We start from the raw sequence: 24,424 nt of genomic DNA, 5'->3' as shown, positions 1-24,424 counted from the left end.
GAAAAATATATTCTAAAAACAAAGATGATGTGACTTACCAAACGAAAGCACTGGCAGGTCGATAGACACACAGAAAAACACAAACATACACACAAAATTCAAGCTTTCGCAACCAACAGTTGCTTCATCAGGGAAGAGGAAAGGAGAGGGAAAGATGAAAGGATGTGGGTTTTAAGGGAGAGGGTAAGGATTCATTCCAATCCCGGGAGCGGAAAGACTTACCTTAGGGGGAAAAAACGACAGGTATACACTCGCGCACACACACACACATATCCATCTGCACATACACAGTCACAAGCAGACATTTGTACAAATAGCTGATCATTGTGTATTCTTAACTACCAAAATGTTATTCAGTCGTGCCAAAAATCTGTTTGTTTGCTATGTAAATGCTGTCACATTTGCAATATTTACATAATTTCATATAAATGTAAGAACACTACATAAATCAGTCTGACATTAAATTGTGCCACAAATGTCAGTAATTAAAATAATTATATAATTAAAGTGTGATTCACAATTTGTCATATGTAATTGTTTATAAAATTTATTTTGTTGATTTTCATATTGAAATTAGTAAAACATACTCTTACAATAGTTGATGTATCAATGAAAACTATGAAATTTTGAAAATAATCAATTTTTCAATGAAAATATCCTTACAAAAACTGTAATTATATCAAATATAAATGTAAAAGATGGAAAACATAATGTATCAGGATTAATGTGAACTTGTAATTTGAATTTATTAGTTCTGTAATCATTTAAATAGTGCTTTGAAAATCTTACATTGTTATATTCTTATTTTTACTATGACAGTTGCATTCACCAGTCAGTCATTATGACAGGGAGTTGTGATCCTTTAGTCTGTAAGTCAGCAGTCAATGTCAGTAGTAAAACAGTAAAAATTTTGTGAAAAATTATTTGCATATCATTAAACTATAATCAGAATTGGAAGTATTGCTTATATTTTTTTATTAGAGTGCTGAATTTAGGTTTTATTGACTTGCACCTGGGGTGTGGCAGACTACAGTGAGCTGATTTAGACATGTGTTATCTGTGTGATGATGGGCAGACAAGCTAAAAAATATTCTACAACTTCATAACATTCTACTATCCTCTCACTGAATTTGTGGGATGCTTTTTTGTGTGAAGGAAAGGAGCAATAAATAAATAAATATAGTTCATAGAGTTTTATTGGTAGCAAGGTGATTACAGCCAGTAGATCTGGACAATAAGTATATACACAGTTTTGGTTTTGGATATGTTCTAACAATGGCCATATTACATGCCAGGAAATAATCATCCATATGTATGATAAAATTACCCACTTCAGAGTGAGGCAATAGATAGTTCACCATGAGGACAATCAGGGCAGTCAAAATCCCATTAACAACATAAATCATATGTAGGAACAGTATATTATTATACACCCCTGGAGATTGAAGCAGCTTTATAGTTGTATAAACATCAGCATAAAGCACTACAGCAGAGTGCAATGGAACTGACCACAATGGAGACACCTGGAAATCCTGCTGAATATTCCGAGGGGAGGCTGACTTCCAGTTACTGGGCTGTGCTGAAAAGAATTCATTTCACACATCTGGGATGGATGATCCTCCATTTCTCCCACGGGGTAGAGCAGATTCTGCAGATGATATGAAACTGGGTAACCTCAAAGCCAATGGCTGCAGGTGTGCAACTTTCCCTGCAGTTGCCTGTCGCTGGTGCTCTGTGAGAGGTTCAATCTCCAGTGCTAGAGTACGAGTGAGATATCGCATGACTCTCTGCTGGGAGCTGCCTCGCAGGCCCTGACAGGCAGTACCACAATTGATCATGGTCACTTTGAGCAACCACCAGGTCAGACTGCTACCGAAGGCCCCTGGCATTTGAGACGTCAACCATCTCCTGGCAGTGTTCCGCGTCTTCACCCTCCTCCTCCTCTCGCATGCGGTGGAAACCCAGCTCCTGGTGGCAGTACAGGCTTCGAGCCCAGAGGCTGAGGGCGAACACCTCCAGCAGTGTCAGCACATTCACCACCACTGCGGACAATACAGAGGAAAACATTGTAGAGTTGGAACAGACATAGTGTTTTTTATTTTTACACATCTAGTTCTATATCACCAAATTGAGGAGCAAATCTCCAAGATCATGGAACGTGTCAGCACATGAAATCACAACATAAAATATAACAGATAAAATAGAATGCTTTTTCAAGGCCTGTGCACTGTTCCAACTTATAACTAAATCTGAGGGGGGTGCGATGGGGAAGTTCCCTTGTAAGATTTTTGAATTCTTGTGGTAGCTTATTGAAATTGGATGCAGCAGTGTACTGCACAGCTTGTGATGAAGCAAGCTGGGAAAATTTTAATTCCCCACTTGTTTTGCCATCTGCCTCCTCAAATTCATTTTGTTACTTTTAACTAATTATCATGAAATACATGAATATAATCTACATTTCCATAAAAGAGTAAGAGTGGCCCTCATTTTTAAAGTAAATAACACCAGATCTAATTTTGTGCTTTCTTTTATGATTTTCAAATTTTTTTACTGTTCCCAGTTAGTATCGTTTGTTATAGGGCAAAATCGGTGATTGTTTCCTAACTTAAATTCCATTGTTGACTTATAAACAAGTATACATTCTGTAATAATTGTAAACATTTGGAAGATGAAATAATAGTAACCTTAAAGTATCTATTTAGCTCTATCAAAAAACATGTTAGCAAAACCTGCCCTTCATTAATTCCAAAGTAATTAACAATTTTGTCAAAAGTATTGTTTATGTAGCTATGTTTGTTAATTTCATGATTTAGACAAATAATTTGGCATAACCCTTGAAGTAGAAGAAACTGCTAAATAAAACCAATTTATCGATGTATTCAGTTAATTTAATGAGTTAAGTTTTAACTGTAATTTCTGTAAATTAAACTTTGAACTATGTTTAGTTCCAGCACCTATTATTGTGATGATATATTGTATTGTATGTTAACTGGGGACCTAGAAACGATGGAGAGGCTCCGTCCCCACCACAGCCACAGTGGTCCACAACCCCACAACAATTACCACAGTCCACTTCACCCCTCCACTGCCCCACACCGAACCCAGGGTTATTGTGCGGTTCGGCCCCCGGTGGACTCCCCAGGGAACGTCTCACACCAGACGACTGTAACCCCTATGTATGCATGGTAGAGTAATGGTGGTATACACGTACGTGGAGAACTTGTTTGCGCAGTAATTGCCGACATACTGTAACTGAGGCTGAATATGGGGAACCAGCCCACATTCACCGAGGCAGATTGAAAACTGCCTAAAAACCATCCACAGACTGGCCGGTTCACCGGACCTCGACACAAATCCACCGGGTGGATTTGTGCCAGGGACCAAGCGCTCCTTCCCGCCCAGAAAGCAGTGCATTAGACCGCATGGCCAACGGGGCGGGTGTGATGATATATAAGGGCCCAATTTTTGGTCAAGAGGCAGTCTGTCCACAGCTGAGTTTCACACGAGTAACCTGTGCTGGTTAGAACAACAACAATACTTCAAATTAACTGTGGAATAAGTGTTAAACATTTAGGCCATGTGCAAAAACAGTGATGGTGTCTGCACCATATGTACCTGATTATTCTTCAAGAACTATGAACTTTTTGGTTAGGTTTCACTGCTGGTAGATGTTCAACAGAAAACTATTGTAGTAGTATGTGGAGTTTTGCCTGCAAACTATTAATGAGGCTTATTGCAAGTTAAACAATAGTGAACTGGTCATATAACTCTGTATTATTGGGCGGTTGTAAACAGTGAAATTAAAGTACTATGAAACACAATTGTGCACCTGTTGCCTGCATAATTTGCAGTAGGCAGTGTCAGAAACGATGACCCATTTTTTTAGCCAGGGTAGCAATGCAGTATGTCAACACCAAGGACAACAGTCAACAAACAAAGAAATAAAAGCAGGCGGAACCACCACAACCTTTCTGCACAAGAGTTAAAGAAGTGAAATCCAAATGCAGATTGTATTTCTGCCTAGTATTAACTGACTGAACGTTGCTAATTCTTGGGAATAAGCTGATATTGTTAACAAGAAATGACAGTAAATAATATATATATTGAGGGGCCAATGTCAGAACATTCAGACTAATGAACAGGGGTCGACAAGAGGTTCATGAACTTGCACCACTTTTTGCCAAAACCACTCATTTCTGACCCAAAAATATCCCTTGAGAATGGGAAGAGCTACCCCAAAATATAATCTCACATCTTATAAGCAAATGAAAATAAGTAAAGTAGACCAATTTTTTTGTTGAACTATCACTTACTTCAGATACCATTCAAATAGTAAAAATGGCCACATTAAGTCTTTGAACAAGATCTTGAACATGGGCTTTCCACAACAGTTTTCTATCTATCTGAACACCTAGTAATTTGAACTGTTCCGTTTCACTAATCATACAAGGTGCATTCCATAAGTACCGGTAATGCGACCAGATTCATAAAAAATCATATATTGAATATATTCATACAATTAATCAAAAATTATCAAAATAGCACCCTCTTGCATCGATACACTTCTGAAGGCAGTGTTTCCATGCCTGGAAGGGATCCTGGAATGCCTTTTCTGGAATGATTTCCAATGATTTCCTTCCATGACTCCTTTTAACCGAGGAAACAAAAATGTCAGTGGGAGCTAGGTCAGGACTGTAGGGAGGCTTTGGAATCAATGGGGTCTTGGTCCTGGTCAGGAAGTCGTTGACAATGAAGGCGCTGTGATTCGGTGCGTTGTCATGATGAACTTTCCACGTGTCCTTGATGTCGCTTCGGCAGCGTAAGACCCTCCTTTTCAGTCTTTTGAGGACTTCCAAGCAGAAATCTGAGTTCACTGTAGTCCCAGTGGGTACAAATTCGTGGTGGACAATGCCTCTGATGTCAAAGAAGACAATGAGCTTGGTTTTGATCATGGACTTACTCATGCGTGCCTTCTTGGGACAGGGCGACGATGGCATGTGCCACTCTGAACTCTTTATGTCACAGGGTCATACTCAAAAATCCACGACTCATCACCAGTGATAACTGAGTTTAAAAAATGTGGACCATTTTCACACATTTCCAACATTTCTCGGCACCGAAGCACTCTCATGTGCTTGTGTTCATCAGTCAACACTTTTGGGACAAGTTTGGCACACACCTTTCTCATGTTCAAATCTTCGGTCACAATGCGGAAAACAGTTGTTTTTGACATGTTTACAGTTTGTGCTATCAATTGAAGGCTCAGCCGTCTATCAGAGTTCAAACAATTGTGCACACGCGTCACATTTTTGTCGACTCGTGCGGTTGATGGCTGTCCACTGCGAGGTTTGTCGGTGATCTCCTTTTGACCCTCCATGAATAACTTGTGCCATGAGAAAACTTATGATTTGGACAAGCAATCAGTCCCAAAGGCATGCTGAAGTAATGGAAACATTTCAGTGGTGGACTTCCCAAGTTCGAAAAATTTGTTAGCGTACCATTGCTCTACAGAATGATCCATTGTGCCGTGTTACATAAACTCAAAATGGAGTTGAGGGAAATGCACGTCCTGACTCTCTGGTAGCTCGCAGCCGAATGAGACAAAGAGTGTGTTGAAGCTAATATCCCCCTCCACTTAGCCCAGCTGGTTACAACACACTGTGGTGTACCATTGCATCAGAAAAAAACTGGTCGCTTTACTTATGGAACACACTCTGTATGTCCATTCTGTGAAATTAAAATGTCAGGTTTTCTTTAATTGTGTATTAGAAACTGTAAAAATTGAGTCTTATTGTGAGTTAGCATTAGTTTATTTTCTACAAGCCATGAACTTATGTCTTGAACTGCACAACTTTAAACAGTGCCATTGTTGCACACAACATCCTTCACTACCAAGCTAGAGTCGTCAGCAAACAGAAATATTTTAGAATCACTAGAGGACATATCTGTTGTATAAACAAGGAACAGGAGGCCCTGACACTGTTCCTAGGGGCACCACGCATTTAACCATGCCCCACTCAGACCCCACATCATAGCCATTCTCAACACTGTGGGGAATGTCCTTTTGTTGTCTGTTATTAAAGTAATAGGTGAACCAATGGTGAGCTACTCCCCCTATTCCATAATGGTCAAACTTCTGGAGCAATATTTTGTGATCAACACAATCAAATGCATTAGTTAAATCAAGAAAGATTCCAAGCATTTGAACCCTTTTGTTTAATCCATCCAGTAGCTCATATAGAAAAAGAATGTAGCATTTTAGTTGTTAAACCACTTCCAAAATTCAGCTGCACATTTTGTAGCAAATTATGTAAAATAAAATGATCAAGTATACTTACATACACAGCCTTTCCATAACTGTAGCGAACTTTGATGGCATAGAAATAGGACTAAAATTGTCCACAATATCTCTTTTTATAATGTGGCTTTACCACTGAGAACTTAAAAGGTTCAGGAAACTGACCATTCTTAAAGGAAAAATAATAAATATGGCTAAGTACAGTGCAAACATGGACAGCACAGCATTTTCATATTCTCCTAGGCACTCCATCATATCCATGAGAGTCCCTAGTCTTCAGTGATTTAATTATTGACTCTGTCTCCCCCTTGTCAGTATGACAGAGGAGTACTTCAGACATCAATCTTGGAAAGGCATTTTCCAAGAGAGTTATATGATTCTCAATAGAAACTAAGTTTTTATTTAATTTATACTCAGAAAGTGATTGTTAAATACTGTGCACATATCTGACTTATCAGTAACAGAAACATTTTCACTACAAACTGACTTTATATCGTTGACCTTATGCTGCCGACCAGACACTTCCTTCATGACTGACCTAATGGTTTTAATTTTATCCTGTGAATTACCTATTCTATTTGCGTACCATGTACTCTTCACCTTCCTAATAACATTTTTAAGCACCTTACAATACTGTTTGTATTGGGCTATTGTAGCTCTATTGTGGCTGCTTCTATTATTTTGATATAATTCCCACTTGTTATACATTATACCCTTATCCAACTAGTCAGCCACCCAGGCTGCCTTTTACTCCTAGTAGTCTGTTTAGATTGTTCTAATGGAAAGCAACTTTCAAAGAACATGAGAAATGTGTTAAGGAATATTATATTAATATATAATAATAATAATAATAATTAATATATAATAATATATTATATAATAATATAATATAATATATAATATATAATTAATATAATAATAATAACAACAATAATAATAATAATAATATATTAATTATAATATATTACTATATTATATATTATATAATATTAATAATTATATTTGGCATCTATGTTATCAGCACCGTTGTTCCTTAACGAGGTTTAAAAAACACTCTATTGCCATTGGATTAGCTTTCAAATAACATTTGTTTGAGTACAAAAACCTTTTAGTGTTCAAATTTGTGCACCATGGTCTGAAAGGCTATTTATTCTTTTACTAACAGAATGCCCATCTAGTAATGAAGAAAGAATAAAAACTTGGTCTATGCTTGTGCTAGTGTTACGCAGCACCCTGCTTGGAAAACACTGAGTCTACATCAGACCATATGAATTTAAGAGATCTTCCAGCATCCTTTTTGTTGCACAATCACATACAAAATTAATACTGAAGTCACCTCATATAAATAATTTTTGGTACTTCCTATTAAGTGAACCAAGAATCCTCTCTAGCATTAAGCAGAAATACCCTGAAGTCAGAGTTGGGTGACCTATAAATAACAACAATTAGAAGTTGAGTTTCATTAAATGCAACTGCCCATGCACAACATTCAAATGCCTGTTCAGTGCAGTGCCATGATACATCTCTGGACTCAAATGGAATACTGTTTTTTACGTACATGGCTACTCCCCCAGTTCTCAAAGAACTCCTTAAAAAACAGCCAGATAATCTGTATCCTAGTAAAGAAAGCCTCTGAACTGTCACATTATTTAAGTGGTGCTCCGATATGGCAATAATGTCAGAGTCAACATCTATAAGCAGTTTACTAGCTTTATCTATAATATTTTGACAAAATATGCTAATTCCTTCACTGCTTGGCTACCTGGTCTCCTTTGAAGGAATCTTTCAAGGGACAGAGGTGATCTTGGGGATCGTGAGCAACAAAGAAAAACATTTTATTAAAAGCATTTAAATTAGGTTGGTGCGTAAGTTTGTAGCACTTTTCCATAATTTAATAAACACCACAGATACAAATAACAGAGTCTCTAGTCATCAGTAATATATTCTCCTTCAATATAGGAAAAGACAGATTGCTACTCACGATAAAGATAATACACTAAGTTGCAGACAGGCACAGTTAAAAGATACTTACACATAAGCTTTCAGCCCCAGCCCTTATCAGAAAAAGAGACACACCATTCATTCATACAAAAAGCATACCTCACACACACATGTTCGTCAACTCCGGCGTCTGGGACCAGCTTCTTCTTCCCTTTTTTTTTTTTTTTTTTTTTTTTTTTTTTTTTTTTTTTTTTTTTTTTTTTTTTTTTTTTGAGGTGAAAAACTTATCGACACATGCTCAGAGCACATTTACATCTGGAGAGGAAGATCCTGGAAGGTTGTCCCATAAACAATGGAAAATGTGAAAATCTGAGGGTGAGAGGTAAGGTGAATAAGGTGGGTGTGGAATGACTTCCCAATGTAAGTCCTACATAGTGTTTTCTGTCAGCCAAGCAGAATGCAGACAGGTGTTATCACAGAGTAGCATCACTTCACCCAGTCTTTCTGGTTTTTGTTCTTGGACTGCATGTGCTAAATTTCTCAGTTGTTGACAATAAATGTCAGCAGTGATGATTACACCTCAGGGAAGCAATTTGTGGTACACCATACTTCGCTGTCCCATCAGATGCATAACATTATTTATTGTGTATGAGCGGAGGTCTTTGTATGGGGAGTTGCTGCTTTATTTGGGCTCAACCATTCCTTTCTTTTTTGTAAGCTAGCAAAATAACATCATTTCTCTTCACCAATTATGATACAGGATAAGAACAATTCATGTTGTTTATGACTCAAATGATGACAAGCAAGCAGAGATGCACATATGGCCACCTGCTGATTTTTGTGAGTTCAGCTTAGATCATGCAATACCCATAAACCTGATTTTTTAACCTTTTCCATTGCATTCAATAGTCACATAATGGTGGCATGAGCATAGTTCATCACATTTGCCAATTCTCAAGTACAATGATATGTATCATTGTGGATTAATGTGATTAAACAATCTTCATCAAACCCCAAAGGTCTTCCTGAATGTGGAGAGCCACTAATGTCAAAATGATCACCCTTAAAATGAGAAAACAATTTTCTTGTCATTCTCTGTCCAATGGCTTTATCCCCATAAAGGGCCAAGTGTTTCTGGCTGCCTCTGCTGCTGGTACCTCTCTATTGAACTCAAAACAAAAGAATATGTCAGAACTATTAATCAAATTGCGTGCAGATGGAGTATCATCTCAGTTGTGTGAATGGATTCATGATTTCCTCTCAGAGAGGTGACAGTTCATAGTGATAGATGGTAAATCATCGTGTAGAAAAGAAGTGATATTTGGCATTCTGCAGGGTAGTGTCATAGACCCTCTGCTGTTCCTGATTTACATAAATGATCTAGGTGATAATCTGAGCAGCACCTTTAAATAGTTTGCAGGTGATGCTGTAAATTATCATCTAGTAAAATCATCAGACGATCAATTCCAATTGCAAAATGATCTAGAGAGAATTTCAGTATGGTGCGGAAAATGGCAATTGGCACTAAAGAAAGAAACATGCGATGTCATCCACTTGGGTACTAAAAGAAATCTGATGAATTTTGGGTATATGATAAATTGCACAAATCCAAGGACTATCAATTCAACTAAATACCTAGGAATTACAGTTACAAACAACTTGAATTGAAAAGACCACATAGATAATATTGTGGGGAAGGCAAAACAAAGACTGTGCTTTGTTGGCAGAACACTTAGAAGATGTGACAAACCCACTAAAGAGACAGCCTACATTACACTTGTCCGTCCTCTGCTGGAGTATTGCTAAGCAGTGTGGGATCCTTAGCAGGTAGCATTGATGGAGGACATCGAAAAAGTGCAACGAAGGGCAGCTCGTTTTGTGTTAATGCGCAATGGGGGTGAAAGTTTCACTGATATGATATGTGAGTTGGCGGTGGCAGTCACTGAAACAAAGTTGGTTTCCTTCGCGGCTAGATCTATTCACGAAATTCCAATCACCAACTTTCTCTTCCGAATGTGAAAATGTTTTGTTGACACCCACCTATGTAGGGAGGAATGATCATCATAATGAAATACGAGAAATCAGAGCTCGAACGGAAAGATTTTGGTGTCCCTTTTTCCCCACGCGCCATTCAAGAGTGGAATGGTAGAGAAGTAGTATGAAAATGGTTCTACAAACCCTCTGCCAGGCACTTAAGTGTGAATTGCAGAGTAACCATGTAGATGTAGAACATTCCTATTTCTCCACTTGGTACTCCATTTTCTAGTGTTCACAGCCCCACCCAGTTTCACCAAATGACAACCTGACTATATGGACACTCAAATAAATAACAACTGATAAATAAATAAACCTGTAGCAACCAGAATACCAACATGCAAAACAAAAACACTCCAAACTTACACCCCGACATAATATATTTACACATAAATTACCAAATTTCTGAGGAACTTTTGGAGAATAAAGTATTATGAAATTTAAGAGTCTCAAAATGGAATGAAATTCATCAGTGTTGCACTCTCACTTTATTAAACCATATGATACATTATTTTAATATACTCGTACAACATGATACATTAATATAATTCAGTATTCCGAGATCCACAGTGTCAAGAGCGTGCCGAGAATACGAAATTTGAGGCATTACTTTTCACCATGGACAACGCAGTGGCTGACGACCTTCACTTAGCGACCGGGACTGGCGTTTCCGAAGAGGTGTCAGTGCTGATAGACAAGCAGCACAGGGTGGAATAACTGCAGAAATCAATGAGGAATGTAGGACGAAAGTATGTGTTCGACAATGCAGTATTGATCACGTGCCTTTGCTAACAGCACGACATTGCCCGCAGTGCCTCTCCTGTGCTCATGACCACATCGGTTGGACCATAGGCCAAGGAAGAAACCAGGCCAAGGAAGGAAACAGTATAGCAGTGAGCTGACAGTGTATGCAACCCTCAACACTGAACTCATACTCGCTCCGTTTCTGAGCTCTAAAGCGCGATGGACTCACTGTTGCTCCAGAAGATGGGCGTGAAGGGCACGGTGCAAGGGAAGAGGCCGGCGACGCGGTGTGCCAGCAGGCTCTGCACCTCGGGCAGCAACACAGTGAGCTCGAGGGCGAGGAACTTGTGCGTGGCGCGCACCCCGCCCAGCGCCTCGGACAGCACGTGCGCCGCCATGTTGGTGCCCCAGCCCGCCAGCAGCACCGACCCCACCTGCACCGGCACCAGGAATGGCTGCGCCGCGTCCAGCAGCTTCTGCTCGACAACGATGGACACTCTGTTACGGCTCTGAAGGCCACACTAGCATCTGTGATAAGTAATACAAGTTCACTATGTGTACGAAAAAGAGTGGTCAGAGCTCTATAGTAATGGCATACCCTCATGTGCGACCAGAAAGGTCAGTGATACACTAGTGGCCATTGAAACTGCAACACCATGGTAGCCATGCGCAACAAACCTTCAACTGACTTGATGTCTACTACACTGAGGTGATAAAAGTCATGGAATACTTCCTAATATCATGTTGCACCCCATTTTGCCTGGGGTAGTTCAGGAACTCGACATGGCATGGAGTCCAGAAATCACAATGAAATGAATACCCTAAGCTGCATACAGGCATTGATATAAGTCAATGGGGACAGTTGAAAATGTGTGCCCTAACGGGGACTCGAATCCGGGATCTCCTGCTTACATGGTAGACACTCTGTCCATCTGAGCCACCAAGGACACAGAGGATAGTGCAACTGCAGGGGCTTATCTCTGGCACGCCTCCCGTGAGACCCACATTCACATCTTATTGTCCGGCACTATATTCATAGTGCCCCTGCCCATCATACCCATTACTCGTGGCTTTACCGCCGATTCCCATAAGAGTTCGGGCACTGTTTGTGTATCCACACAGAAGAAGATGGTCAAATGGCCGGTGAGCCTTGACTATATATATATGAAGATGGTATCTGTTCTTTCAAACATGTCCAAAACAACACATACCATCTTATCTTCATATATATAAAATTCAGAAATCGTTGGAAGTCCCCTGCAGAAATATTCACCCATGCTGACTCTATAGCTGTCCATAATTGGAAGTGTTTACGGTGCAGGATTTTGAGCACATACTGACCTCTCAATATGTACCATAAATCTTCAGTGGGATTCATAACAGGCCATCTAGGTGGCCACATAATTCGCTCGAAATGTTTAGAATTTTCTTCAAACCTACCACAAAGAACTGTCGAACTACCATAGACAACTGTGGCTTTGTGACAAGGTGTGTTGTCATGCATACAAATTCCACCATTATTTGGGAACATCTCAGATGTCTGCAAATGGTCTCCAAGTAACCAAACACGAACATTTCCAGTTAATGACCGATTCAGTTGGACCATATGACCCAGTGCATTCCATGAAAACACAGCCCACACCGTTATGGGGGCGCCAACAGTTTGCGCAGTGCATTGTTGACAATATGGATCCATGGCTTCATTGGGTTAGCGCCACGCAAGATTCCTACCATCCACTTTCACCAACTGAAATTGGGGACTTTTCTGAGCAAGTAACGGTTTTCTAGTCTATATTTACATCTACATTTATATTCCACAAGCCACCCAACGGTGTGTGGCGGAGGGCACTTTACGTGCCACTGTCATTACCTCCCTTTCCTGTTCCAGTCGCGTATGGTTCGCGGGAAGAACGACCGTCTGAAAGCCTCCGTGCGCGCTCTAATCTCTCTAATTTTACATTCGTGATCTCCTCGGGAGGTATAAGCAGGGGGAAGCAGTACATTCGATACCTCATCCAGAAACGCACCCTCTCGAAACCTGGACAGCAAGCTACACCACGATGCAGAGCGCCTCTCTTGCAGAGTCTGCCACGAGTTTGCTAAACATCTCCGTAACGCCATCACGCTTACCAAATAACACTTTGGTGAAACGCGCTGCTCTTATTTGGATCTTCTCTATCTCCTCTATCAACCCGACCTGGTACGGATCCCACACTGATGAGCAATACTCAAGTATAGGTCGAACGAGTGTTTTGTAAGCCACCTCCTTTGTTGATGGACTACATTTTCTAAGGACTCACCTAAGGTCCAACCGATATGCTCACAAGCCCAGAAGAGGCGGTGAGGTGATGTGCTGATAGCAAAGGCACTCGCCTCAGTCTTCTACCGGCACAGCCAATAACGCCGAATTTCACCATACTGACATAATGGATATGTTGGTCGCGTATCACACGTTGATTTCTGTGGGTATTTCAAGCAGCGTTGCTTGTCTGTTAGCGCTGACACTTCTAGGTAAACGCAGCTGCTCTCTACATCTATCTACATCTACACCCATACTCCGCAAGCCACCTGACAGTGTGTGGCGGAGGGTACCCTGAGTACCTCTATCGGTTCTCCCTTCCATTCCAGTCTCGTATTGTTCGTGGAAAGAAGGATTGTCGGTATGCTTCTGTGTGGGCTCTAATCTCTCTGATTTTATCCTCATGGTCTCTTCGCGAGATATACGTAGGAGGGAGCAATATACTGCTTGACTCTTCGGTGAAGGCATGTTGTCGAAACTTCAACAAAAGCCCGTACCGAACTACTGAGCGTCTCTCTTGCAGAGTCTTCCACTGGAGTTTATCTATCATCTCCGTAACGCTTTCGCGATTACTAAATGATCTTGTAACGAAGCGCGCTGCTCTCCGTTGGATCTTCTCTATCTCTTCTATCAACCCTATCTGGTACGGATCCCACACCGCTGAGCAGTATTCAAGCAGTGGGCGAACAAGCGTACTGTAATCTACTCCCTTTGTTTTCGGATTGCATTTCCTTAGGATTCTTCCAATGAATCTCAGTCTGGCATCTGCTTTACCGACGATCAACTTTATATGATCATTCCATTTTAAATCACTCCTAATGCGTACTCCCAGGTAATTTATGGAATTAACTGCTTCCAGTTGCTGACCTGCTATTTTGTAGCTAAATGATAAGGGATCTATCTTTCTATGCATTCGCAGCACATTACACTTGTCTACATTGAGATTCAATTGCCATTCCCTGCACCATGCGTCAATTCACTGCAGATCCTCCTGCATTTCAGTACAATTTTCCATTGTTACAACCTCTCGATACACCACAGCATCATCTGCAAAAAGCCTCAGTGAATTTCCAATGTCATCCACCAGGTCACTTATGTATATTGTGAACAGCAACGGTCCCATGACACTCCCCTGTGGCACATCTGAAATCACTCTTACTTCGGAAGACTTCTCTCCATTGAGAATGACATGCTGCGTTCTGCTATCTAGGAACCCCTCAATCCAATCACACAATTGGTCTGATAGTCCATATGCTCTTACTTTGTTCATTAAACGACTGTGGGGAACTGTATCGAACGCCTTGCGGAAGTCAAGAAACACGGCATCTACCTGTGAACCCGTGTCTACGGCCCTCTGAGTCTCGTGGACGAATAGCGTCTTTTTCGAAACCCATGCTGATTCCTACGGAGTAGATTTCTAGTCTCCAGAAAAGTCATTATACTCGAACATAATACGTGTTCCAAAATTCTACAACTGATCGACGTTAGAGATATAGGTCTATAGTTCTGCACATCTGTTCGACGTCCCTTCTTGAAAACGGGGATGACCTGTGCCCTTTTCCAATCCTTTGGAACGCTACACTCTTCTAGAGACCTACGGTACACCGCTGCAAGAAGGGGGGCAAGTTCCTTCACGTACTCTGTGTAAAATAGAACTGGTATCCCATCAGGTCCAGCGGCCTTTCCTCTTTTGAGCGACTTTAATTGTTTCTCTATCCCTCTGTCGTCTCGGTTGTTAAGTGAAGGCCGTTGGCCATTGCGTTGTCCATGGTGAGAGGTAACGCCTGAAATTTCGTGTTATTAGCACACTCTTGTCTCTGTGGATCTCCGAATACTGAATTCGCTAACGATTTCCGAAACAGGATGTCCCATGCGTCTATTTCCAATTACCGTTCTACATTCAAAAACTTAATTCCCGTCCTGTGACCATAACCACCTCGAAAACCTTTTCACATGAATGACCTGAGTACAAACGACATCTGCACTAGTACGCTGCTCTTTTATACCTTGCAAACGCGATACTACTGCCATCTGAAGTAGTAGTAGTAGTCGTAGTTTATTCATCCAGAGACAATGTATATTGCATGGATTTCGTCAAAAATACATAGTCTATATATACACACATATAGGGTGAACAATACTATACAAAATACAGATGTGCATAGTAGACTACATAACATCAGACCACATTGAAATAGCATGTACAACTTTGATTATTTATATTGATGTATGAGAGAGACTTTTTACATGGAATACACAGTTGATATTTAGATATAACACATACAATTCTAGCACTTTTGTACATATTATTTATTTAGATCATAGCAACAGTCAGATAAAAATTACTATTGGCACAGAGTACATAAATATAATTGTTTAGTAAGAAGCTATTCCAGGTATTCTTTTACACTATAATAGCAGTTGGTCATTAAAAATTTGAATACTGCTTCTTTAAATGAAGACTTTTTTTTTATTTCTTTTGTCTTTACCGGTAGTTTGTTATACAATCTGCTTCCTTGTATGTTTGTTTGTTTCTGCGCCAAAGCCTTGTTAACTCTTTTTATATGAATGTCATTGCACTTTATTGTGTTGTAAGTATGTAGATCCAAGTTGAATTGGAAATTGTTAATATTTCTTTTTACATTAATTACGCTTTTCTGTATATAGAGGCACGGTAGGGGTAGAATATTCAGCTGTTTAAATAATTGCTTTTAAGGAGTTAGCCTGGAACTGCTGGTAATTATTCTAACAGCTCGTTTTTGTAGAGTGAAGATGGTTTTGAGATTTTTCTTACTATGACCCCAGAAGGTGAGGCCATAGGTAATAGCAGAATGTATATAAGCAAAGTAAACAGCTCTGCTACATTCCCTACTACATACAAAGCTAATAACACGTAAAGCAAAGCAAGCAGAGCTTAACTTATGCGAGAGATACAGGATATGGGATGTATATGTGCATATTGCTATCCCATCACTTATCACCTCAGTGCAAATGCACAGACATGCAGATTGTTAGTATTTTATTCAAACACTAAAAGTAAGTAGTAGTAATACCTTTTAGTCCTGCTCTGTAGGAACTAAGACGGGTTCTGAAAACAACGATCATGTTAAGTCCAGTTCAATCTGTTCGTTCACGAGACCCAGAAAGCAGAAGATACAGGCGCCCAGGTAGATGCCATACTCCTTGACTTCTGGAAGCCATTTGATACAGTTCTGTACAACCACCAATGAATAAAATACGACTACCAGATCAACTGTGTGACTGGACTGAAGAGTTTCTGGCTAGCAGAACACAGTGTGTCATTATGAATGGAGTGAAAGTAAATTCCAGTGTGCGCGTGCCCCAAGCCAGTGTTATAGGAGCATTACTTTTTGCGGTATATATAAATGATCAACACGATAACGCGTAAACTTCTATGAGGCTTTTCGCGGATGATGCTGTTGTATACAGAAAAGTCGAAATGGTAGAAACCTATAGAGCATCGATACTTATTGCAGGGAAATGCAACTGACACTCAACATGAGCAAAAGTAATGTATTGCAAATACGTACGCAGAAAGACTCTTTATTGTATGATTACACGATTGCAGAACACTCACTGGAAGCAGTTACTTCCATAAAATAAACAGGGGTATTCATATGAGCGATTTGAAATGTAACGCCCTTATGAAATTAATCACGAGTAAGGCAAATGCCACTCAGATTCATTGGAAGAATCCTCAGGAAATTTAGTCCACCCACAAAGAATGTAGATTACAAAACTCTCGTTCCACCAATGCTAGAATATTGCTCGTCAGTGTGGGATCCGTGCCACATAGGACTCACAGAGGAAATAGAGAAGATCGAAAGATTCATTCAGTAAGCGCGGAAACGTCATGGAGATGCTGAGATAACTGTTGTGGCAGACGAGGTATTCTGCATCATGTTATGGCCAATGTTCCAGTTCCGAGAGCGTGCGTTCCTTAGAAGAGTAAACCAGTATATTGCTTCCGCGTACGTATATCTCACAAAAAGACCATGAAAGTAAAATTAGAGAGCTGCGAGCCCACACGGAGTCGTAGCAGCAATCGTTCTCCCCGCGAACTGTACACGGCTGGAACAGGAAAGGGGGAAGTGACAGAGGTACACAAAGTACCCTCCGCCACGCACCGCAAGGCGGCTTGTGGCGTATAAAAGTACACTCATGCTCATAAATTAAGGGTAATTGCAGAATGTGGTGCCACACAACGAGGCACTACACAAAACTGGTGCTAATAGCATAGACACATACGGAACACACATGACACAGATCTGTAAGTCCACAGTATTGGTGAAAAGTTGAGAAAATTGGCCCGAAACACATGTGCTACAAAACACCAATGTTTCCTGCGCATTTACGCCGACATCAATATGGGATATGATCACCATGCACACGTACACAGGCCGCACAACGGGTTGTCATATTCTAGATCAGGTGGTCGAGCAGCTGCTGGGGTACAGCCTCCCATTCTTGCACCAGGGCCTGTCGGAGCTCCTGAAGTGTGCAGTGATCCGTCGACCGAGAGCATCCCAGACGTGCTCGATGGTATTTAGGTTTGCAGAACAGGCAGGCCACTCCATTCGCCTGATATCTTCTGTTTCAAGGTACTCCTCCAAGATGGCAGCTCAGTGGGGCCGTGAGTCATCCTCCGTGAGGAGGAAGGTGGGACCCACTGAACCCCTTGAAAAGGCGGAAATACTGGTGCGCCAGACGTGTTACAGTTCCTCTGTCAAAGAGATGCAGGGGTGCACATGCACCAATTAAAATCCCAACCCACACCATCAAACCACGACGTCCATACAGGTCTCTTTCAAGGACATAAAGGGATTGGTATCTGGTTCCTGGTTCACGCCAGATGAAAACCCGGCGAGAATCACTGTTCAGATTATACCTGGACTCGTCCGTGAACATAACTTGGGACCACTGTTCCAGTGAGCATGTACTGTGTTCTCGACACCAAGCTCTACGGGCTCTCCTGTGACCAGGGGTCAGTAGAATGCACCTTCCAGGTTTCTGAGCGAATAAACCATGTTTGTTCAGTCGTCTGTAGACTGTGTGTCTGGAGACAACTGTTGCAGTGGCTGTGGTAAGGTCCAAAGTAAGGCTACCTGCAGTACTCTGTGACAGTCTGCGGACACTGATGGTGAGATATCGGTCTTCTTGTGGTGTTGTACACTGTAGACGTCCCGTACTGTAGCGCCTGGACACTTTTCCTGTCTGCTGGAATCGTTGCCATAATCTTGAGATCACACTTTGTGACACACGGAGGGCCCATGCTACGACCTGCTGTGTTTGACTAGCCTCCAGTCACCCTAGTATTCTACCTCTCACAACGTCATCAATATGTGTTCTTTGAGCCATTTTCAACACACAGTCACCGTTAGCACATCTGAAAACGTCTGCACACTTAGTCGCAGCACCGTACTCTGACATGCACCAACACACCTCCGCGTATGTGGACTGCTGCCAGCGCCACCGTGCGACGACCGCAGGTCAAATGCACCGCATGGTCGTACCCCAAGTTGATTTAAACCCTCAAACCGCCCACTAGTGCGTTGTTTCACCATGTATCAGCATTATCCTAAATTTATGAGCATGAGTGTAGATGTAGACGTAAATTCTGTATACAAACGAACACTGTGCAGTTTGTTTCTCAATCCGTAACACAACTGGATGTACAGTAGCTGGTCAGTAATATTCGGACAATTACCTATTAGTGGACATTAATACGCAGTGTGTCCTGCATTCGCCTTTATGACTGCTTGAACTCTGATGAGACAGTTCTTTCAAGGAACTTTACCATCCATAAACTATCGTCTCACAGGTGCTGCTTTATACAGCTTGCAATCTCATGCCGATAATCAATCATATTCTCCAAACTGTGCACCGCGCGGGGTAGCCGTGCAGTCTTAGGCACGGTTCGAGCAGCTGCTCCCGTCAGAGGTTCTAGTCCTCCTTTGGGCAAGAATGTGTCTGTTGTCCTTAGCGTTAGGTTACTTTAAATTAGATTAAGTAGTGTGTAAGCCTAGGGACCGATGACCTCAGCAGTTAGGTCCCATAGTAACTTACCACAAATTTCCAAATTTCCAAACTGTTCCTTTATTGTATGCAACACACAACTCGGTAAAATGTCTCCACTTTCTTCTGCATTTAGCGCTATCTTAAACGCAATAAGTTTACCATATCCTAACCACGAAAAGCATCCCCATACCATAACACCACCTTCTCCATATGTACTTCACTGTTGGCTCGACACACAGTGGCAGGCTTTGCTCTCCAGGCATTCGCCAAACCCAGACCTTTTCTACGATAACGTTGGAAGGTGAAGAAGTGAATTGAAATTTGTGCCCTGGCCAGGGCTCAAACTGGGTCTTCTTGCCTACTAGGCAGATATGCTGACCATTACAACACCACAGCATTATGGTCAACATAGCTGCACGAACTACTCAATCAAATACCCTCCCCAACACAAACTCTAATTCACATCTCCCCTTATGTTGTCACTATTACCAGGGCTCTCCAACATTGGAATAGCACCCCAGCATTGGACGTAATGGGGAAGTGCTGTACTACATGTGATGGTATAGATCTTAAATTAATTTTTCCCTAAGACATTTAAGTCTCTAACTTATCTACGATAACGCTGGAAGCTGAAGAAGTGAATTAAAATTTGTGCTGCAGCCAAGTCTTGAACCCGCCTCTTCTTGCTTACTTTTTTTTTTTTTTTAATAACATCAGAGAATTCGCATATATCGTTGATGATTAATTTCTCTCTCATGTTTACTATTGTTTTAACAAAACTAAAAGAAACATTAGGAAAATTGTGCACTGTATTATAAGAAATGAAGTAAAACTACCCACGATAACCTTACGACGAAACTCTGTTTCAATAAAATACTTCTCACTTAGCTACCCAAGCACGACTCACGCCCCGTCCTCACAGCTTTACTTCTGCCAGTACCTCGCCTCCTACCTTCCAAAGCTGTGAGGAAGGGACGTGAGTCGTGCTTGGGTAGCTCAGTTGGTTGCCAGCACGGTAGCTCAGCGTGTTCGGTCAGAGGGTTAGCTGCCCTCTGTAATAAAAAAAAAACTGAGTTAATCGATCAACAACGAACTGAAACGGGTGTCTTAAGACGTCCGCCCTGAGCAGATGCAACGAACGAAAGCGAACAAAATGAGATTTAAAAAAAAAAAAAAAAAGAAGTTGGTAGAGCACTTGCACGCGAAAGGTAAACGTCCCGAGTTCGAGTCTCGGTCCGGCACACAGTTTTAATCTGCCAGGAAGTTTCATATCAGCGCACACTCCGCTGCAGAGTGAAAATCTCATTCTACTTCTCACTTAGATTTCGTTTTTTTCTTTTTTTTTTTTTTTTTTTTTTTGAGAGGCGAACAACGGAGGCGTGCACCTGACAGGCAAGAACGTTGCCTTTTTTTCCTCTGCGCCAAATTTAGTTTTGTTTTTTTATTTCATTTTTTTATTTTATTTTTTATAGGGAAGGGAAAATGAACATTTGCTCCAATTTGTAATGAGAATAGAATGAACAAAGTATATATCAATTACCAGGCAGATATGCTGACCATTACACCACCACAGCAACATGGTCAACATAGCTGCACGAACTACCCAAGTCAACTGCCCTCCCCAACACAAACTCCACATCTCCCCTTATATCTTCCTAGTAAGCAAGAAGACCCAGGTTCGAGTCCCGGCCTCAGCATAAATTTTACTTCAGTTCTTCAGCTTCCAACGTTATCATAGATAAATTAGAGACTTAAATGTCACAGGGAAAATTTAATTTAAGATCCACACCTTTTCATCAGGCTTCCACAGGTTACAGCGGTACTCACTGCTCCAAATCACTCTTCTCCAGTCATCCACTGTCCAGTGGTGTTGGTCTTTAGAGCATCTCAAGTATCTCACTGGTGTTGCAGCGAATCGACAAGCGACAGCATGAAGATGAAGAAGGCGGCGACTTCTGCCGTGCAGGCGGGTCCAGCTCTATCGGTAGGACGAGAGGAGGCTGAGGAGGCGAAGTCTTCGTCTCCATGGGGTCGTCCCGCGGTGTCGTGATGACGGCTTCTGTGGCCGTGCTGTCTTCTGGATCTGGGACTCTGGGTCGTTTTGTCAGAGCCTTCAAGCACCAGATGGCCAAACTTCGATCCGCACACACCTGGGATCAAGCATTGCAACTGTTTCTCGCCTTCCATCATTCGCACCCACGAGATGGACCATCGCCGGTGGAACTGCTTCACGGCCGCCGACATCGGACATTGCTCCAACCGCTCCACCCTCCTCAACATCCTGCGCCGAAGCAAGGCCGCAAGTATCGCTTCGCGCCACGGAGGGTTTTTAGCGGCAGTAGATGATGGGTGCGAGGCGAGATCGTCCGTCGACTTGGCGCTTGCATGTATTTTATTTCAGGTCCAGATGGCTTGCAGCACCGCCATCAAAATCAGCTCCACCTCTTTCATGTGCACGATGTCTCTTGCCCCAGATTCCCGGATCCAGAGGACAGCAGCCGGCTGCTGTGGCCGAGCGGTTCTAGGCGCTTCAGTCCGGAACCGCGCTGCTGCTACGGTCGCAGGTTCGAATCCTGCCTCGGGCATGGATGTGTGTGATGTCCTTAGGTTAGTTAGGTTTAAGTCTAGGGGACTGATGACGTCAGATGTTAAGTCCCATAGTGCTCAGAGCCATTTGAACCAGAGGACAGCACAGTCACAGCAGTTGCCCGAGGGTGTCATCATGACACCATGGGACGACCCCATGAAGACGGAGCCTTCGCTTCCTCTCGTCCTATCGATGGAACTGGACCTGCCCAGCCGGACCCTGTGACCGAGCGGTTCTAGACGCTACAGTCCGGAACCGCGCGACCGCTACGATCGCAGGTTCGAATCCTGCCTTGGGCATGGATGTGTGTGATGTCCTTAGGTTAGTTAGGTTTAAGTAGTTCTAAGTCCCATAGTACTCAGAGCCATTTGAACCTTTTTTTTTTTTTTTTTTTTTTTACCTGCGCACTGTAACACCTACAGCGCCTCGCGGTGTTGAAAAAACAAAAATAGCTCCCAAATTAACTCCCATGTCCTAAAAATATCAATTCACAAAATGACCCAAGTCGCTCCACAAGCAGCAATTACGAAAAATAAGTAAAAAACAAATAGATGGAAATATCTAGTATAGAAAGCAAAAGAAAACAAAAGGAAAATTTTATTATAAATTTTAGAAACATGGGAAGGGGGGAAAACTGTAGAAAATATTGCAATCTACGTTGCTAATTACTGGGAAGGGAAGATATAATTGGTGCATCCGGACACGGAAGAAGAAGAAGAAGTAGAAAATATTAAAATATTAGTTATTCCAATACGTAAGAAAATCAACATTATAGTCATAGAACGTAGGTCTGGGACACCAAAGATAGTGTTTATTAAAGTATAAATAGCCATTTGTTGTAATTACGATACTGCAGTCTCTAGTCAGTTCTAGTTCTGAAGTTATTTAGGACGTACAGATTTAGAGAACAACAATTGGGACTTTATTAAACGGGGATCAAGAATAGACCGTGACGAGATTGTTTTTGAGGATTTTCAATTCAAGACTTTAATTTGGACATTTATCAGATTAGATAAACGGGAAGGTGAATAGTAATCTCTTTGGCTTTTATGTCAATTTGTGTGAATATTTAAACGCTTTACTGAATTGAGAATTTTAACCGGATTCGGACTTTGAATTGTGATAGTGGGAAACTTTAACTTCACGTGACTAGTGATCATAGTTATTGACGGTTTGCTGATATTAAATACAAATAACTTATTTACCGAAAGTTACAGGATATTATCTAACATCTCTGATGCTAGCGGGAATCCTACTTAGACATCTAATTAAAGAACTGCTTTGAATGAGATCGTATGAGTGAACCTATTTATTAATAGTTCTTGTCAATAAACTGACGTTGTTAATTTGAAACATAATACAAGTCTTGAACATTAATTTAACTTAGATTAATAAACGTTAAGGTTACGTGATCTATGCCAAGAACAAACTAGCGATTCGTAACTAAAACAATTGAAGGAAAGGTTAAAGTATCGTCGTCTGTAAACATTGGTAGTAAAGCTACTAAAGATATTTTTCTCTCAGAGTTGGGAAGGCTATAGGTGTAGTGACCCACGTTTAACATTGGGGTTTAAAAATAATCAAATTGATACTTATCTGGGACAATATTAAATAAAAGTAAAACCCTTCAATGACAGTCAATGTGTAAAAAATAAAATCAAACTATCACCTATTAGACGAAAAATCGAAAACAGAAAAGGGGCTGCTACACCACACAGCAGCAGTCACCGCCTTCTTCATCTGATTCGTGGCATCAGGAGGTGGACGCGTACCCTTCTGGTCGTTTTCCAGGGGACGTTTCCGCGGCAGCATAGGCCGGATGGCGGGGTACGACCAGAAGCTTGACGTCCCCTGCAGCCACAGCCTCCGGTCCCACGATGCGCCCACACTCCTGCCTCCCCCGCCGTGGTCACAATCCCTACACGATGACAGTCCATTACTTTGGGGGAGAGAAATGTTATGGCATATCGACAAGCGATGGCACGAAGCTGAACACAAGAGCAGCGAAGGCTGTGAGATGACGCCAGCCAATTTCCCGCTGACTAGGACCGCACCACGACAGGAGTGGCCTCTATACGAAGAGAATACAAGCGCCGCTCCTGCCAGCCTCAGGGACAGTAGAAGACGGACACCAGCAGAGAGGCCTAGATGAGCGGTGATGTTAACGATTAAAAAAAGGCACTCCGTCCTCAGGCCGCGAGTGGCCTACCGGGACCATCCGACCGCCGTGTCATCCTCGGTGGAGGATGCGGATAGTAGTGTGGGGGCAGCACACCGCTTTCCCGGTCGTAAGATGGTATTCTCGACGGAAGCTGCTACTATTCGGTCGAGTAGCTCCTCAATTGGCATCACGAGGCTGAGTGCACCCCGAAGAATGGCAGCAGCGCATGGCAGCCTGGATGGTCACCCATCCAAGTGCCGACCACGCCCGACAGCGCCTAACTTCGGTGATTTCACGGGAACCGGTGTATCCACTGCGACA

General features: G+C 41.8%; 1 protein-coding gene across 2 annotated transcripts in view; it reads right to left on the bottom strand.

Annotated features, from left to right (window-relative positions):
- Positions 1 to 1,178: 1,178 nt before the first annotated feature.
- The window catches only part of LOC124718970 (organic solute transporter alpha-like protein), a 62,799-nt gene continuing 39,553 nt past the window's right edge, over positions 1,179 to 24,424 (bottom strand). For both annotated transcript variants that reach the window (XM_047244642.1, XM_047244643.1), the window contains 2 exons: positions 11,247 to 11,493; positions 1,179 to 2,042 (listed from right to left, as the gene is read on the bottom strand). In XM_047244642.1, coding sequence (XP_047100598.1) covers positions 1,870 to 2,042; positions 11,247 to 11,493 — 420 coding nt within the window. In that variant the 3' untranslated portion in view covers positions 1,179 to 1,869. The remainder of the gene's footprint in view (positions 2,043 to 11,246; positions 11,494 to 24,424) is intronic.

Source organism: Schistocerca piceifrons, chromosome 10 (assembly GCF_021461385.2).
Source record: "Schistocerca piceifrons isolate TAMUIC-IGC-003096 chromosome 10, iqSchPice1.1, whole genome shotgun sequence".
NCBI lineage: Eukaryota > Metazoa > Arthropoda > Insecta > Orthoptera > Acrididae > Schistocerca > Schistocerca piceifrons.
This window is presented reverse-complemented; position numbering and strand designations above follow the sequence as displayed.